General features: G+C 32.0%; 1 protein-coding gene across 1 annotated transcript; it reads right to left on the bottom strand.

The window, feature by feature from the left end:
* Nucleotides 1-4207: 4207 nt before the first annotated feature.
* On the bottom strand, nucleotides 4208-7068 carry LOC131074029 (homeobox-leucine zipper protein HOX11). The gene is made up of 3 exons (XM_058010577.2): nucleotides 6439-7068; nucleotides 4927-5006; nucleotides 4208-4746 (listed from the first exon to the last, which is right to left on the bottom strand). Exons 1-3 carry the CDS (start codon nucleotides 6724-6726, stop codon nucleotides 4545-4547), a joined length of 570 nt encoding a protein of 189 aa, XP_057866560.1. The 5' UTR covers nucleotides 6727-7068; the 3' UTR covers nucleotides 4208-4544.
* Between the last annotated feature and the right edge of the window lie 13628 nt (nucleotides 7069-20696).

Here is a 20696-nt window from a genome sequence, read left to right as displayed (position 1 = left end):
AAGAGCATTTTCATATCTATAAGGTATAGTCTCATTAACTTGTATAACATGTTTAAAAGAAAAACACATGGAAATCCCTAGTCCCCTAGTGTAGGAGCATCCAAGGCGTTGTGGCACTCTTGCATCACCTAAAGAGAAATATTGTATTTTCCTTTTGTATTGTGGTTTTACTTTAGTTGTCTTGGAGCCCATTATGATAGATGCACTGTATAAGACGTATAGAAGCTAAAAATACCCAAAAATAGTCACACACTATATTTGGCACTTTTTCTCATTTGGGCTCATATGGACATAAAAACCTAGTCCTAAGGAATGGAATTGAAAAATAAGATGATTGGTGAAACAATGATCTCAATATCCTATATGGTTTGAAATATATCAAGGTTTTTGTCCAAAATAATTTTCCCAATGAAGCTTAAAACTAAAAATTGAAGACCTTAGAGGCCCCATAAAGGTTCAAAATCAAAACAAATAGACCATCAATTTATCAGGTGTTATATATCTCTTTGTGATATTTCCAACGATATGTTATAATAGCGAATCAAATGCCTAAGTAAAAAGTTATGGCTCCAGGAAGTTGTGCCACCAAAAGTCAAGTTTCAATGAAATTCCACCTGGGCCAGAAAAATGAATTGATGGACCGCCTACCACCAAAAATAAGAAAAGTTGCACTTTCCATAACATTCTAAGGCAGTTATAGGTTCTATATAATGGGGTGAATGAGGATTATAGAGGACAAATCCCATAGTGCAAATTGTGGCTCTAGCTTGCAAATTTATGTAATAAGAAAGCCCATGTGACTGAAGTATGTTATTTTTTGAATGTTATAATTCATTTTCTTGAGAAAATATAAGACATGTATTTATTTCTTACATTTTTTTATTATATTTCTATTGTTGTTGTATGTTAGGATTTGTAAGGGGAGTACCCTTCATCATCCCCACAAAATAATCAATAGAAAAATAAACAACAAAAGAAACAACAACAACAACTCATTATTTCAAATTAAATTTTGTACAGTCTACTTTTGTAGCTACAAGGAAACAAATAGACATAGATCTTTCGTTTTAACTTTCCATATCTATACTTTCAACTCTTATTAGTTTAAATTATTTTATTTAATTTTTTTCATTTTTGTTTCCTTCAATATTAATGCTACACTTTTTAAATAATAACTAATCAGTTTTTATTCAATATTTTATTTTATTAAAAAATTATTTATTAATTGTGACCAATTTTTTTATTCAACGATCATGTGTCTCTATCACACTCGGTATTTATTATCCTTTTTTTCCGATTTAACACATGCAAAAGTTTACAATAGTCTCCCTTCTAGAAGAGGAGGAGATGAAATAAAAAAATCCCCAAATCTGCACAATAATGGTCCATAAAAGCAAAGGGATGGTCTGCATCGTCCTCCATCATTCATGTATGGGCTCTGCATGCAACCTTACATTAATGCTTTATTTTATATTTTTACTGGTGCAGTTTCCACGAGCTTTTGTTTTGAAAATCAATGTGTTGAATTTATAAGCTTTATTCAATTGCATGAGATGTGTGTCCACAATTTTTATTATATAATGAAAAGAGTCACTGTTTTTCAATGTTTCTACTTTATATATATAGTATTAGTAAATAGATAAATGAATTTTTTTCAAAAGTTTACAATTCTCAAGTCTCTTAAAAAAGTTAATTCTATTTTGGACAATGATGAAGCTGAGAATTGTTTGGCCAATGAAGAAAGTGAGAGTTCTCATAATATTTAAAAAGAAAAGTTGAATTTTTATGAAACATTTCAATTTTCATTAGAGTATTCTAAAGTGGTCTAAGAATGAGAATGAGACATTAAAAGTTAATATGAGATACTTATATCAATAGATTAGTGGGGAACAGCCTTAATCTATGTTCCATATTAATTTCAATGTTAGAGATATCCATGATAATAAAAAGGAAATGTTACATGATTTAATATCAAGATAGATAAGATTGAGAGAAATCATGAAGGCACGAAGATCTCACTGAATAAGATCTACCAAATTTATATGACTATCATTAAGAACTCTACTACTAGTATAACTTTACTTCAAGAAAATATGTTGAAGAGGAAAGCAAGATGTCCTAAAGTAGGCCCTAGTAAAAAGACAGAGTCAAATGAGGTAGAAGGATAGTAATGTTGTTGAAATGGCCAGTGAGGTGATGAAATATCATTTAAAGTTTCTAAGCGAAAAGTGGAATGTGGCATAACCATTGAAATGTATTTCTCTTCTTAGCTATATGTTTCATGGTCTCTAATATTTTATTTTGTTGGTCTATTGTTTCCTTATTTCTTGCTATTGGATTTGAATTTTTTTCTTATATTCTTTTTTGGGGGCTATTGTTGTGCCCAAATGTAGGTAATCCTTTAATGTTTGTCTTTTGATCACAACAAAAATGCTTGAACCTTTTGAAAAATATAATTTATCCATTAATATAAGATCATATACATCAATACCATATTTTAAATGGTGGATGCATGTTTAAAATTGTATAGGTATGTGGTCATATATTTTTCTTATGTACACATTTCACAAATCAAGTTTAATTATCTTCTATAACTTCATTACCAAGTAATATTATATACAATGCCTCAGTCAGTTTATTAAATCAGCAAAATTAAATATATTAACCACATCAACTTATACAAAAGTCATTTAATAATCATTTTTTCATTTATAAGATTTAACTAAATAATTTATCACATACTATCAATTAACTAATTATTATCACTAGTCTAAAGAATATAACAATTTAATGTTAAAAATACTTTATTAAGATATAATATTGAGAGTAAAAAAACATATAAACAATCACTTTCACTTTCTACTATTACATGCATAATGATTTTTCTTAATTATTTTAGTCTAGAACTTTCCTTTATATACTGAACTCTAGATGCTTAAAATAAATCGAAATGACACACGTACCAACCAGATGTAAAATTTAAGATTTTGGGAGAAAATTATTTGAATGTGGACAAATGAAATCATAACTTTAAAAACAAAACATATAAAAATAAATCGAATCAAATTTTATGACATACAGCAACCATTATTCCGTGGATGACAATGATGCTCTTGCTAGATTTGACCTGGGCCTTCAAAATTCTAGAGTTAAAGGAAAATGATTATAATTCTTTTAATCCATCTGATCTTAGAGGCTCCCCTAAAACCATAAGTGTTGGTTTCCCAAACTCTGTTGATAATCTTAATATCGATTGTAATACTACTATAGAGGGTGCTTCTGTTTGTGTTGTTAAGTATGATCCTATTTTTGTTGAGGGAAGGGTAAGATCATTATTGATGATGAATTTGTTTATGTTGCTGCAATGGTGTTGTTAGCAATGCTTTTGATTCCAGTAATAGAGATTCTTCTCTTTCTATAAGATTTAATACAGAAAATTGGATTAAGGGGTTTATTTTGAAGAGGAATGTTGATGTATAGTTGTTAATCTGATAAGAATAAGTAAAGTTGGTTCGAGTGATTTTGTATATTATGTTTTTGGTTGTTGGTTTGGATGAATTTTATTTCTGGTATATCTGATTTTTGAATTATATTTTCTACAATTTTGGTTTGTTGTAGTCAGATGGTAAGTATCGATTATTTTATGGGTGGTTCTATATGACAGTTTGTTGTATAGATAAGTTCTGAGAAGAAAAATCACACATCTGATGGTGAGATCATATTGTTTTGCTTAAACAACACACTCTAAGTCTTGACTTGTTTAGGTGGTTCATCTAAAAAATTACACTGATAGATGGGCCCTACACGATAAGTTAGTGTAATTTACAATGAGCCACATAAATAAGTGAAAGTTTAGAATGTGTTTTTGAAGCCTGATCAGATCACATGACTATTAATTTGAACTATAATAATCTTTAATCATTGTATTCATAATTATAGATAAAATAAGTGATTAATTTATAATCTATGTTATTATATATGATTCTTCATGATGGTGAATGGATCTTGGATGGTCTTCATCAACCTTGTGAGGCAATTCTGTGCATGAACTATATTTGTTAACATATTTCATATGCTCAAAAAAGAAAATAATAGTAATCTGTATGCTGTGGAAGTCCTGAGTTCCTCTTCCTTACAAGAAATGAGGGCCACTTTAGAACAATTATTTGCAGCAGGCATTATATGATTACAACTTTTGAGACCAAAGTTTATATAACAGATGTATTTGAAATTGATAACCATGCAGCTTTACATGTCCATGTAGTAGCAAGGAGTAAAGGAAATAAGTACTATTTCAAACAGCAACTAAAGTTTGCCCTTACAATTAATATCAGTTATTTTCAAAGAATTTGAGACAACTGGTTTCTAGATAGTTTACCTTTATAATCCATGTACAAGCTAAACGAGAAAAAGTTTAAAGAAACATTTCCTCGTAGTGATTGAGAAGGGAAACCATTCGAGGGAGAGCAGAAGCAGTGGATGATTTTCCTCATTGCATTAAGACTGATTTCAGCTTATGGCCTGTGTGGAGGGTTAGTCATGAGTCATTCTGCTCTGTCAAAATTCTCAGTTGGGAGGATCTGCTTACAAGAGGGACACAAGTTGAAACATTGTGCTGCCAATTCATGTATGTGTAGTGCCTTCAAAACCTGCAACTCCTTGCTCAGCTGTCCGTTTTCCTCTTTCAGATTTATGCAATATCTCTTCAGTAGCTCAAAATCAGCTTCTGTTTGCTTTGCCTTTGTTCTGCAATAACATCACTCCAACATTTAGCCTTTTTGAAAAAAGACTTTAAATCTATAAGAAACAAATTTAACATATTGTTTGGTATTCATTAATTAATTGAAAATCAAAATGTAACATATATTTTATCTTAATAAAAATAATCAAATGTGCATTAAAGACGAGTATTAGAGATTAGCATACCTTGCTCTTCTATTTTGGAACCATACTTCAATTTGCCTAGGTCGAAGGTTCAACCTCTGGGCCAGAGCTAGCTTTTGCTCCTACAAAAATGTTAAGGAGTACCAAACAAGAAATAAGCTATTAAATTTCATATAGATACAGTATATATCGGTTACTATTCTCCTTGCAAGTAAACAAGAGTTAAACCTATAGTGGGTATATAAATGTAATCAAATTAACATAAAATTAGAAAATTTATTTTTCTTAATAAATTTTTTTCTATTTTTCACAAATACATTTTTCATGAAAAAAAATTGATGTAATTTGAAGAAAGTGATTAAGCCAAACAAAACAAGGATAGGTTTAAGTCATGCTCAATGTCAAGAAATAGACAGCCGACATATTGTTTGTAAATTGAAACTTTAACTGTGTCAAACAGAAGGTATATTTAGAAGTTGGCCCACCGAAACCAGCACAATGTTGGCCAGAATCATTGTTCAACAATGTTGTACCTAAAAGAAGACAGGTCAATGTTGTACCTAGAACAAAATTGGATATGAGAAGTGTAGCTGAGAAAAACTAGTACAGGCTTTGAGTTCGAAAGTGAAAAAATTTCTTCTGCAACTGGAAGCTGGGACCTCCTGCTCTATATGTAGAAATGGTAAATATTATCTTATTTTCAAAAGGTTAAAAAAAATTGGAAAGATGGTTGGAAAATGGTGACATCATTGTTCAACAAAAGTATATCTCACAAAATAAAAAGAGTTTAAAACTGTGAATTTATTGTAGTCAATACATTAGTTGTTTAATTTTGAACAGATCTTATGAAATGGTAAATAATGTCTTCTTTTTAAAAAAGCAAAAACTTGAAAAGATGGACGAAAAACCTTAACATCAGTGTTCAACAATGGTATATCTTTCAAAAAGAAGAGTCTAAATATTGATGAAAAAGTCTTCACACCAATGTTTTTTTAATTAAGAAGTTTATATCACCCACAAAGAACTTCTAACCATCTGAAATGTGAACATGAACTTTTAGACTGAAACCTCTTCTACTGAGAATCAAAAAGAGATAGATGTTCAACAATCATATATCTTACAAAATAGAAAAGACTTAAACAGTAAATTGCTTGATCTGAACCAGATATCCTGCATAACTAAGTATGAATTGTATAGTTTTGCTTCTGGTTTTGATTGTGTGTGATTTATTGCATCAAGTTTCCGATCACACTCTGTGATCCATCAGTCTTGAGCATTCTTTCATCTTGATGATGGATCACAGAGTGTGATCCAAAACGTTGATGCAAAAAATCTCACACAATCAAAACCAGAAACAAAAAAAACTATACAGCTATCATTGATTGTAGAAAAATTATTTGTTTTATTAAGTATGAATTGTTTACCATTTAACTGCACAAGACATAGTTAAGTCATAAATGCTTTAAGTAATGGTGAGTCAAACAAACCTCAAAATTGAAATGCTGAGATAGAACATAACATAACCTAACCTGCATGAAACAAAACATAGCTTACCATATTGAGTGTATTGTGGGCTTTGAAGGTTTCCTCCAAGTACATATACTGTTCTTTGCAGAGACGAAGTTTCTTCCTAGCAATAGCTTGTTCTTCCTCTTCCTCTTCATTCATAGTCCTCCTGCGTCTATAATTGCACTTCATCTTTCCTTTCTCACAAATATCACCACCAGAAGAAGCTATAGGCTCACCACCCATTAATCCCCACTGAACATCAGGAGCAGAAGAAGAGGCAAGCCTAAGAGACAGCAGGTCACGAGTTCGACTCTCCTCGACACTAACACCCATACCTAAACTCCCCACACCTACAAATGATTTCTTCAACTTTTTCCTTTGTCTTGATCAGACTCGAACCAAATAGAGCACCTTATATACCCACAATCTTACATAGTAAATACCGAAAAGAATATTTCATTCTCTCCGAATTCTCAGAGAAGAAGGATCTGCAACGAAAACATAGATTAAGAAAAAAACAAGGGTTACCCAACATGGAGAAAACTACAAAGGGAAAACGAACAAGAAAAGTTGCGGACTGAAGAAGGAAGAAACAAATGAATGCAAATGTACCCAACGTTTAAACCAGAGAAATCCATTATATTCTAAGATGTCTTGTAGCCTCACATGGTTTCACGTTATTTTAGGCGAAAAAAAAGAAAGAATGCACGACCATTGAGGAGACAAACAGCATGAGATTTGACAAGGTATTCTCTACAGTTGGATGCTTTTCTAATTCACTAGGGTTTTGTCTGTTTGGGAAAATTAACGCTGATAATCATAGGCCATATTTTGGCTATGATTTCGGGCTTTGGAAGACTTATCAACTTTTCTTGCTAGTTCCATGAATCTGGCATCTCGTCTTTGTACATGGAATTATCAATATCCATATTCTTATGGTATTGTCATCCATGACGTTTATAAAAGCCAGATCTTTTTTTATTCCGCCTTTAATGGGGAGAGTTGAATTTTGTAAACTAGCTACTATTTCTTAGATTTGATTTCACATCGACGTGATGGTATTCCTCCTTTCTAACGGCTCATGATTAAGTTTGGATGTGCAAATGTTCCTTCTCTTTGTAAAATGAGAACACATTCCGCATTATTAGATGGAAGATTGGAAAGGTGGGTTCATGAATAGTGCAAGGACATGGAGTGTAATGATAACAGTTGAGATTTTTTTTTGCAGTGAATGAGGATGAAGTCTCTTTCTTGTGACTTTGTTAGTATTGATTATTATTTTTATTTTGTAATGTTTCTAGGTAGGTTTATTTAAGGACAAGAATAATAAGTTGAGTTATTGAAAGATAAGGACAACAGTCATAAATTTAAAATTCATTTGTCTCCTCTATACTTAGGGGTCGCTTGTACAACCTAAAGACTATAAGAGGCTTGCCTTGTGATTAGAGCTACCTCTTAAGGTTGGATCAACGCTTTTGGACTACCAATTTCTCTAGTTAGAAGAATGGGTGAAGAGAAGATGGATGTGACATGGAGGTTGGGGGTGGGGACTTGAATCAATACATATTCAAGGTAAATAAATGAAAAGTGCAAGGTTATGAAGTGTAATGATATAGTAGTTGATTTTTTTTGCAATAGGGTGTGGATGAAGTCTCTTTCTTGTGACTTTGTTATCTTTGATTAATATTTTTATTTTGTTTTGTTCTAGGTTGAGATATTCAAAGACAAGGACAATAGGTTGAGTTATTAAAAGAAAAGGATAATCTTCATACATTTAAAATCCAATTTGTCTCCTCTATAATCAAGGGTAGTGTATAGAATCTAAATTTTATAGGGAGCTTTCGTGTGATTAAAGATCTCTTTTAAGGTTGGATCAATGCTTTTGGGCTATCAATTCCTTTAGTTAGAAAAAGAGGAAGAGGAGAGGAATGAGTTAGGGAGGTTGTGGGGTGGGTGATTGAATAAATAAATATTTAAAGGTGGTATGCTTGTGTAGCATAATTACATCATAAATTTTTATTAATATTTATCATAGTTAGATAACTACAAGAATAAGCTTTTATATTTATGTCATTTCATATTTATTTTGTATTTATCTTGGTTAGAAATTTAATATAGTAACATATTGACAAGTAATGTATATTTGCATTAAATTTAGATCATGCTATCTTTTTTGTTTATCTTGATTTACTCTCACATTTCTTTATATTTTATGTTCACATTTCATTTATAAATCATTTCCTTTCTCTTACTTCAATATCATTATGTGTCTTGAATATATTATTTTCTTGATCGAGTTCATTTCTCTAACATTTAGGATTTATTCTACAATATATAAGAATTAATGTAAAATTAAAATTTTAGCATTCTTACCTTTTTTACTAGCTATTTTGAGCCAAAGTTAACATGCATTTGTGTTAAAAGTTGTTATATCATGTTATGTGAAGGCATTCAATGTGCCATTGATTAATGGATGGAACATATGTTAGATTGGGAAAACAAAAAGATCATCTAGAGCACTACTCAATTTTCTAAGGGACAAAGTATAAGGAAATATATTATCTATAAATTTGTTATTTATACACATTATATTTTGTCTTTGAGTTTTTATTAGATTTATAAATCTAGTTTATCCAATTGTCCAACCTAGGATAAAATGAACATATTGACCTAAAACATAACTCTAATATTTTCATAAGTGGAACAACATTTATATGTTCATGCGATATTAATAATAAAATAAAATAGTTTGTATACATCTAAATTTTATAGTTCAAGTCCATGATGATCAAAATCAAATCCACAATACTAAAAAGTGAGCCTCAATATTTTCTACACTTGTTAAAATTATGATATATTCATAAAAAAATTATAGATAAGTTAATTATGTGAATAATCAATAATGTAATCACCCAACTTATATAGTTAGAGATGATATATATATATATATATATATATTAAAAAAAAAATGTTCAGAACTTTACTATCTTATTGTTCAATAGTTTCAACCAAAGGCTTAGGCTTTTACAATAGCCAATCTAAGCTCTTCCATCTTTTAAGCTTCACATTAATAATAAATAAGTATTCACAAACATAATTGTACACATCACACCTCCATATTTCACATAATAGGTAACATATTTGACATACATCCAATTGAAAATGAATGAATATATTTGCTCTAGTCAAGGACTTTGATACTATAAGGCCAATTCAGGTCTAGAGTCACTTACAAAATACTGTAGGATACCCAAAATATTGATTGATGGTTTCTCTATAGAAGTCCAAAAATATTTGATACCCTTCCTCATATTTCAAGCAACTGACCAAGTACAAGACTACCAAGAAACTAGAAAATAATAAAGGACCTTGTACCCTTCCTTGGGTTTCAAGCATCTTGCCAAGTAAAAGTCTAATCCTTCTTGAGGATTCTTCTATGAATCAAGAGACTACCATATTTTGCGTTAACATTATATTAGAAATTTTAGTTTCATTCCTTCACTCAAATAAATTATCTTGGTTTGTTAATATGTATTGTCACATCATCTTTTGGAAAGCCTATCCATGGTTGTCTATATACTAGGGAAACTCTCCATCCCTAGAATGCATACATACACCACTTCTAAATGAGATCAAGGCCTATATATAGTTCTATTTTCTAACTAGGTTTGATGTGAATTATATAGTGGCTACAAGACCCTTTCTAGGGCTATTGTCCAATATAGTTTCCTTGTGGTGATACCCATGTTGGGAAGCTCGTAATACAAAAAGGTCCATGGTGGCCCCTTGTATTTTTACCTAATTCTATCTAGGTCCTAGTGTTGTGATCATGTTTCCCTTAACATGTGTATTGAGATAAAGAACCATAACATTCAATTAAAATATATTTAGATAATTACATACATCCATGCCGTATTGGGGTTTGCTATGATTTTACTAGTGGATGTAGATTTATTAAGAATTATCTTATTATATTATTTATCCAAAGGGGATTTCTCACCCCTTGGATTCTAACTCCACAATGTCTCTTATTACTCCTAGGCAATTTATATGGATGATGCCATAGACCGTTATTGCAGCTTTATTAGGCTACAGTTGCAGTAGCTCAATCACAATGACATTACTCATAAGTGTAAGCTAGATACACCATTTATACTAAATGCTTCTAGGTTTTCTAAGTTTTCTCCTCAAATTAATTTTACTAACAAACATGAAGAGAAAATGTAATTATTCTAATCGACATGTAAAATCAATGCTTCTGCGGAAATGAAAAGTAAATAAATAAAAGAGTGGAAGGGAGATGATTATATAAATTATTATTTCAACACCAATCCATCTATCCAACACGTACATACACAAAAAGGAAAGTATCATTCTAATCCATGTTTTCTACATTGAAAGATAAATCTAATAAATGGTCGTGTACAAGTTTATGAATATTTATAACATAAGTTATAATTAGAAAACATATATTCAAATCACAAAGAGATTTATATATGAACATAGATTCAAGAATATGGAATTCGTCATTTACTAATTCTTACCTCAAGAAAGGAGGAAAAATTTAAGATGGCGTGGAATAACTAGTACTACCCTTGCAAATAGATAGTTTTTGTCTAATCTAATCAAATCATGACAATCTAAATAATTGTTTTTAATTTTAAATACTTAGTCGAGAATTAATAACTTATTATATAATTTTCTACAATGAAGGTGATAGAATTTTTAACTTATTGATTAAAAGACTAGGAAAAACAAGTGTGGATAAAATAAATATTTGTATGTTTCACATAACTATTCTAGAATTGTATTATATTTACTTAAACACACAAGAAGAGGCATATAAGAATTTTATCAATTCATTATACAATTTGAGACATAAGATAGAACTATTATGCCATCATACATCCAAAAAAAAAAATCTCTTAATATAATTAGGTTTCAAAATTATCATTGACCATCTAAAGAATAAATCAAATATTGCCTAGTTCATTAAGTTCTTAACCAATTGTTTAAGTTATCATCAATACTAATTGTAGACACCTATTTTTGTCCACTTGATTAAATGAATTTATATTTGTTTAATTATCATTTATCCAACTATTAATTAAATTTACATTTAATTAATTCACCACAACCCTCTTCTCTTATTAATTAAATAAATTATTCAATTTATTTGATTTAATTAACTTAACCGAATTGAGACCATTAATTAAATAAATATATCATGTTTGTTTAATTAAATCTTCTTTCAAATTTAAATAAATTAATATTTATTTAAATCCCCAAAATTCTATCTCTCATGTTTAAATAAATTAATATTTATTTAAATCCCAAAAATTCCCCTCACATTTAAATAAATAAACATTTATTTAAATCCCATTTATCCTTCACGCACTTGCATTTTCCTACAAATGCAAGTTGCACCACTATTTTAAATAAATAAATTATTTATTTCAAATCCTATTTATGCTCACCCACTTGAAACCTTTAATGGCTTCCTTCTAGAGTCTTCTTAAACCTTTAATGGTTTCCCTTAAAGTCTCCGAGCCTTTAATGGCTTCCTTCTAGAGTCTTCTTAAGCCTTTAATGGTTTCCCTCAAAGATTTATTTAAATAAAATCCAAAATTCACATTCACATTTAAATAAACTAATATTTATTTAAATATCTATCCAAATGCAAGGTGCACCATTTAATTGAAATAAATGATTTTATTTTAATTAAAAATCCCAAAATTCCTCCCACTTGCATTCTCCTACAAAATCCACTTGCACACTAATCATTCTTCTAGAATCTCATAATCCTTCTTAATTAACCAAATCTTATCCTAATCATTGTCACATTCCTAAATGAAAGGAAATCACTTTTCAAAAGCCTCCAAAGTCTTCAGTAACCATTAAAGGCTTTATGTCTTCAAATGTTTAACCTCTAAAGTCTTCCAAACCATCAAAGGCTCTTACATAACTATTAATGGTTAACTCACCTTTGACCTTTGGTTAGAGACTCTCCTTTTAACTCATAGGTCTCTTCAAACAATTTATTGCCTTGACTAAGGTAACAATTTAACCCTTGCACATTCATTTTTCCCTTGGATAAAAGGAATATCCATTAACCTAAGCCTAACCCAACCCCCTATGGTAACCATCATGTCCTCTCAAGCATTTAATGTTCCTTATCTCTCCTCGCAAGCCTCCTCATGGTCACACTTGTCAACATTGGATTGGGTTGAAAGTCTCACATGGATTGAGTATCCTTCAATCCTAGCCCTTATTAAGATTACTCAATCTTAACCATCCAATTCCTCATTTCTTCTATAAACAGATCTCATTTCCTTCATTATCATCATCCAAGTTTTCATGCATCCATATTATAGTTAATTTCATCAAGCTTTTGCCTCTCTTTGTTAATCATCATTTTAAACATTTAGAAGCATGCTAGTATAGCATTTTATCAAGTTAACATAGCATAACTTGTTTAACTTTCATTATCACAGCATAATCTCCATGATAACTAGCTTTCATTATCATATCATAGATCTTAGTTGCATTTGCATATAGATATTTTATTATCTCATCCCTCATTCTTGGAGTTGTCATTCCAAGAGTCAATTGCTCAATGATCTGAGAGCAATCATGACTCAAGGAATCCTATGAGATAGAGAACAATGTAATGGATTTGAGGGGATATTGGTTTAAACTTTTTTAGCTTGTTTTATCCTTCATATGTAATTTTTCATAGGTATACTTGTTCATTTAGTTCTTAATTGACCACTAACCATCTTTCTTGCATACATTTTTGGTGCCCACCATGGGGTTCGTCCCCAAATTTACAATCATTTTGTACGTAGGTTGAAGAAAAATTTCAAAAAGAATATTAGAACAATGCATATGTGGAAAAGTATAGCACATCCCACAGATATTCAGGCAAATTTTCCCTCTACTACAGTGCATCTGAAGGCTAGAGCAGGGCATCTACACTTGTTTCTAGTGCATAGGGGACCTTTCTAATCTAATCTGTCTTACTTTCTCTTAGCATATAGAATCATCAGTATAGCACATACATGCCCAAGAGTACTGCATGTGCTCTATGAAGTAGCACATTTGCTCCATTTTATAGCACATATGATCTATTTTCTAGTGCAACAATTACAAACAAATGATAGATTTTTGTAACACAAAGAAAATTCTAGGCTTGTCAGCCTACAATATTGACTAAATCTTTCAAAGGAGTTTTGCAGGTGCTAACGTTTTATTGCAGGTCCAATGGAGGTAAATTAGTTTTATTTACTTTACTTATTCAAAGTTGGTAAAAATAAATCACACTTTCTTTTCTTGCACAAGTTAAAAAGAATTCCACAATTTATTTTGGTGCAAAGTAAAAAGAATCAATTTTCCTTTTAGGCTATAAAAAGAACTTCATCTTTTCTTTCTTGCAAAAAGGTTAAAAAGAAAAGAAAAACAAACCTTTATTTTTTTGCAAGATTAGTTCACATTTCTTATTGGTGCAAAGTAAAAAGAACAAAACAAATTTCTTGTTGTTACAAAGAGGTAAAAAGAATACTTCACACTTAGTTTTTGCAAGGTAAAAAGAACAAGATATTTTTTTCAAAGTTCAAGCTCTTGATTTCTCAAAGTTTCATTGTTGTAATTTATCATTTGTGATTTTTCTATTATTGACTAGGTTTCTTTCCACAAAAGTTAAAAAGTTCTTATCTTCTCATCATTGCTATCTTGGGTAAAATAAACACCATGTTTGTTGGAACAAAATTTCCAAGTAGCATTTATATCATTTTGCAATATTGGGGTAAAAGGAACAAGTGTTCATTGTGAATCGAAGGTGATAGGTATATGCTCTCCCCTTAACTAGGTGGTCAAAAAACCAAACTCACTATTTACTCACTTTCTTTCATTTTTGCAATAAGATAAATCCTTTAGTAGGCCTGTCCTCCCAAGAAGTCCATAAGGCTGGTGAGAGGGGAACGACCTAAGTGGGGAATGACTAACGCCAAGTATTCCAGCCCACTATAATCAAATGTGGATATGATGAAAATCATGTTCAACGGTTTTGCTGAGCGATTAGCCTTCCTCCAGTATCCTTGAGATGCACAAAGCCTTTGTTCTAAAGTTTGGGAAGCCTCTCGAGGGAGTTTATCACTGAAGACCAAATGAAATCCTTACTAAGAACCTTAGAATTAGAAACCTCATCGATTCAGTATCCAAACATCCTTAATATCAAGGTGCAAGGGTGGGGAAGAATCCACCCCCAAGACACTCACCATTTATCTCCCAAGAAAATGATCCAATTGATGAGAAATATTCTTTGGTTCAAATTCTAGACAAAGGCAAAAAAACGGGTGCACCTTAGGGTGTGACAGGGTTGTTTGAGCTGAAGGATTATCGAGTCATGGGCTATGATATTATTGATGACCCTTGAGATTAGCTCAAGTCTTATTGTTAAAAACCATTGAAAACAAAGGGGATTTGAAAACATCCTCAAAGAGCATACACTTCATGTTTAGATTAGGATCAAAGCTACTATTGTGTTCATGAGTGTTTTCTGTGTTCCTGCCAGGTATCATACAAACATCTTGCAAAAAAAATCCAACAAAGTTAGAGATCACTTCAAAACTTATAGAATTAGAAAATCCCACATAGTAGCACATTTGATTATTTTTGTGGCGCATCAGACATTTCCTTTGGTGCATTAGATTTATCTGTTGGCACATTCGATCCAAACAATGGCACATTTGAATAATTAAGTAGCATATTCAACACAAACTGTGACGCATTTGATCAAAACTATAGCATAGATACATTAGTGCTTTTGAGACAAAGGGTGTTTCTAAGCAGAATCTCAAAAATCTTAGACTTGATTTAGATACCCTTTTAGGTCTTTTTTCAGATCCAATTATCACAGAACAGATTCTTCAAAACAAATCAAAAAAATATCAACCAAGGGATCTAAGTTTCGTACTTTTCAACAATATCAAACATCAAATACTAAGTGGAGTTATCAAAGTTGATCAAAACAAATATAGTTTCAAAAATCAGGATATCTCATCCTTCATCAAGAAATTTATCACATCTTTTTGACATACTTAGTCATATCAATAGGGAAATATCGAACCCCCTATTTGACTTAGTGGAGTTGAATATCAAAATGAAGTATTTATCAACCAATCCAAAACTGAAACTTTGATCATTTGTATGACCACCCCTCGACACTTAAAAATGAAGAATCTTCATTTGAAAACTAATTTGAAGAGAAAGAAACCTACCCAAGAGAAGATCTTGAAGAAAAGGAAATTTCTATACATAAACTGCAAACTCCTTCTAAAGCATCGTACATTCTTGCACCATTTCCATAACTATTCACACAGTAAGGGAACTTAGTTTGATGATGAGTCCTTCAAAACATGTACATTCACACAAATGTCAACATTATCACAATGCCTAAATTTTGGTGGTAAAATCAACTGATCTTATCTACTTGAAGAGTAAATCACCTATTGAATCACATGCCCATTTGGACAAGATCCCAGAGCTTGAAATAAAAGGAGATATAAACATAACCAAACATGTCGTATGAGGAAAACCTTAAGAGTAGGTATCGAGAGATGAACATAGAAGATATAAGTGACGAACAAATTCAAGAAGCCCAACAAGACCCCGAGTTCCAAAAATTCGTGGAAAGGCTTCTAGAAAATGACAGAGACAAATATCTATTAATGCTAAACAATCATGGAGCCAAAATACCTATTGATTTTGACCAAGATCAACCCAGGGAAATGCATGATAGAGAAAAAGAAGAACCAACCAACAACAACAATAACAACCCTTTGAATGCACTAACTCAAAAAATTCAAAATCTCCAACAACAAATGTAGGATATGCAAAGAGGAACAATAGGGAGGTATAATGTGGAAGACTTTTGTCCCTATCCATTTGATAGGAACATAATCATGCCTCCTTTTCCACCAAATAGTGACATTCCAAAGTACGACAAATACAATGGCAAAACTGACCCACAAGATCGTGTGAGGGAATTTTGCACTATGAGCCTGGAATTTGCAAACAACGAGACTTACTTGATGAGGTTATTTTAATGAAGCTTAGGAGGACCAAGCATGGAATGGTTCTCAAAGCTCCCACCAGGAATCAAGACATTCAACGAGTTGGTAGACAAATTTGTGTCTCAATACTCGTATAAAATCCAACATGAAGTCACCATGCTCGATTTATGAAATACAAGACAAAAGAGTGATGAACCTTTTCTACCTACTTACAAAGGTAGCGAAGATTGTTTTCAAGATAGTCTTGAGAGATATCAGAAATAGAAAAGATGGGACATCTTCATCAATACCTTAATTGAGGAAATGTGTTATCAACTCCAATTACAATGTCCACCATGTTTTTCAAAGATGATTGAAAATGGTCTCAAAATCGAGAAGGCTCTTATCGAAAAGGGAGTATTAAAACTTAACAAAGAAGGAGCTAGTCCTTCCAATAACTACAACAATCCTAATACCAACACTAATAAATCCAAATTGTGTATGAGAAAAAAGAACAACAAAAACATCCAGTGTTGAACTTATCGGGAACTACACCGATCAACAATTTAGACAACAACGAACCAAAACTTGTTGGCAATATGGATGAATTGATTATGTGTTGCATTGATGTTTTTTCATTGATGTCAACACTATCTATTACCAGTAGATAGGTTTTGGTTACCGGTAGAAGACCTTGTGTTACCGGTAAGGGTTTAAGGTTTAACCGACAAAGCTTTCACTGAGAAACCTTGACAGGATGCTAAGTGGTGTCGGTGAGGCTTCTAGATGGAATTCAGGATGCAGAAGTGATCTTTGATCATGCCTCAATTGATTGGAGACATCTCTTTGGCATGGTAGACCCAGATTAGGTCCGCTACCTATCTAGGTTATGGACCGGTATCATGTTAACATGTTCTCTACACATTACCGAGATGTTTTATGGATTGGTTATTATTGTTTTGGTCTAAAGCAAACATGGCATATCATTTTAATATGAATGTATGTAATTATCTTATTGTAATATCTTTTAGGTGCCCGACCTGATTGGTTTAGGCCTTAGGGTTTGTATAAATTGATGTAAGATCTCATTGTAGATCATGGAATGGGAATGAAATAATTGTGTTGTGGTTATGGAATGTAATATCATATGCGAAGGAGATTTGGTCGATCATAGGTGATTGAATTGGGTCTAAGTAAGAGGTCAAAGGCCTCCAGTATTGAGCTTAACCGAGACTATAATCAGTCATGGTAGATGCTATCTCTGGAAGTTCATTATTCTGGATTGTTGTCCAATTAGATTGAGGTGGTTATAACCTCTTTGTAGTCAATAAGACTCTTTTGTAATGAGCAGTATGCTCTAGGTAGTGTTCCTTCCTTCATGTGCAGACCCCTCATTGTATCACATACTTTCTGCAGAAGTATCATTTGATTGTGGGTAGGCTTCCCATCATGGTTTTTCCCTTTACTGGGTTTTCCATGTACAAATCATAGTGTTATGTGGTATGGTTGCATTGTGTTAACTCTCTATTTCATTCTTAAATTTTATTGCTTACCGATATTTATTTCTGCTATTCTAATATTCAATGTTTATGTGCTCCGGTTAAAGGTTATATAATCTGTTAACAAATGATTCACCTCCCCCCCCTCTAAGTTGTTCACCGATTATCCTAACAATTGGTATTACATATTTGGTCCTCTTTTGCAGAAGCTTAAACACTTGAGGTAGATCCTATGGCAGCTAATACTTCAAATCCACCGGCAACTATTTTCAAAAGAGAAATCCCTAAGTTTGATGGAACAAATTATGGGATATGGAAAATCCGAATGGAGACTCATCTTAGATGTCTTGGCAAGGATATTCGGGAGATCACTAAGAAAGGATATACACCTTATGATCCGGCATCTGGCAATCCTGCTCCTGCAGACTTGGACAAGAATATTGAAAATGATTGCAGACCTAGAGAAGCCTTCTTGTGTGCACTTACTGATCAACAAATCATGGGATTGACTAATAAATCATTGCCAAAGTTTATGTGGGATAAATTGCAAACTCTAAATGAAGGTGATCCTACTGTCAAAATTGCTAAACTTGATGGTTACTGGGTAAGATATGAGAACTTGAAGATGGAAGATAATGAAAGAATTGCTACATTTATGGAAAGAGTAAATGAGATTGTCATGGGAATTCAATGTTGTGGAGGATCTCTAAGTGAAGATGAAATAGTTTCCAAAGTCTTGAGAGCCCTTCCACTGGGTTACAAGATGAAGGCAACTGCAATTAATGAATTGAGAATAATGGCAAACACTCCAGTTAACAAAGACATTCTAATTGGGAAATTATCTGCTTTTGAGCTTGAAGAATTTGGACCTTCTGGAGCTACCAAATCTCAACCTACTTTTCATGCATCATCATCTACCAACAAAAGTGATTGGAAATATTTATATGCAAAATAATTGGAAGACATGAGGAAAGATGATGAAGAATTTGAGCAACTTGAAGCCTTATTTGCTAGAAGAGTACCTAAAGGACCCGCAGAAAGTAAGTATGAAGGAAAAACACCTTTTAAATGTTTTGCAAGTAATAAGATTGGTCATTTTACATCTAAATGTCCTAGAAGGAATGTAAGATTTGAAGAAAGAGTTAAGAAATCATTTAAGCCTAATCAGAACATATATAGATTCAAGAAAAGTAAACAATGCTACATAGCGGATGAGGAAGGAGTAAGTGATGACTATGAGGATGAACCAGCAACATACTCTACTAGTGGGTCTGACAATGGAAAAGATTGGGTGTTTTATGCTTTAAAGGAAGATGTCCCAGAACCAGTTATCATGAATGAAGAAAAGGACCTGGTAAAAAAAGTTGAAGACAAGGATATATGGGTAATTGATAGTGGATGCTCACATCATATGACTGGAGATAAAAGAAAATTTATGTCTCTGGAAGAATACAATGGCAGTCAAGTCAAATTTGGAGATGACAAAACATGTATGATTAAAGGTAGAGGTATTATCTCTCTGGATGACAAGCATAATACTAATAATGTCTATTATGTAGAAGGTTTAAAGAATAACATTTTATGTGTTGGTCAATTGGTGGACAAGGGTTTCCAACTTCAGTTTAAAGATATAAAATGCAAAATCATTAACAAAACTGGTTTGGAGATTGCAACTGGTACTCAGACTAGAGGTAATATCTTTCACTTGAACACTAGTAATAAGACATGTTTGATTGCTCATATTGATGAGAGTTAGTTATGGCATAAGAGGTTGTGTCATTTTAATTTTGATTGTATTGTTAAGGATCAATTCAACAAAGGTAGTTAGAGATATACCTAAGATTATAAAGCCTCATAATTTGATATGTAAGGAATGTCAATCGGGAAAGAAAGTTAGAACTTCTTTTAAGAGCATACATGATAAATCTAATGATATACTTGATTTGATTCACACTGACTTATGTGGTCCAACAAAGACTATAAGCTTTCAAGGTGATAGGTATTTCATGTTGATTATTGATGTCTATTCTAGAATGATGTGGGTGACTTTTCTTAGGGAGAAGTCTGAAGCCTTTGAGAAATTCAAGATCTTCAAAGCAAAGGTGGAAACAAAAACTGGATTGAAATTCAAATGTCTAAGATCAGATCAAGATGGTGAGTTCACTTCTCATGAATTTAATAGTTATTGTGAGACAAATGGAATTAGGAGACAATTATCTACACCTCGGACTCCTCAGCGGAATGGAGTAGTGGAAAGGAAGAACAAAACCATTTTGGATGTAGAAAGAACTATGATGGAAGCCAAATTGCCTCACATTTACTAGAGAGAAGCAGTGAGTACAACAGTCTACACATTCAACAGAGTTCACATCAAAGGTGAAACCAGTAAGACCCCTTATGAATTATGGTTTGGACATACACCAACTGTTAAATATTTCAGAATTTTTGGAAGTAAATGTTATATCAAAAGGGATGATTCAATTAGGAAGTTTGATCCTAGATATGATGAAGGGATATTTCTTGGATATTCAATTCAAAGCAAAGCATATAGATGTTATAACAACAGATTGCAGAAAATTATGGAGAGCGCAAATGTGAAAGTGGATGAGCAATACAAAAATAAATCTATATCATATGAAAAGGAACCAATAGTGGAAATGATCATAACTGAACCGACTATGCCTCAATTGGTACAAGACTTTGAGATAGTTACACCAGTACAATCTTAAAATTCAACTATGATTGATGATCA

The sequence above is a fragment of the Cryptomeria japonica genome, chromosome 4 (genome assembly GCF_030272615.1).
Source record: "Cryptomeria japonica chromosome 4, Sugi_1.0, whole genome shotgun sequence".
NCBI classification, from domain to species: domain Eukaryota; kingdom Viridiplantae; phylum Streptophyta; class Pinopsida; order Cupressales; family Cupressaceae; genus Cryptomeria; species Cryptomeria japonica.
The sequence above is the reverse complement of the archived record's forward strand: the minus strand, read 5'-3'. Positions and strand labels throughout refer to the sequence as shown.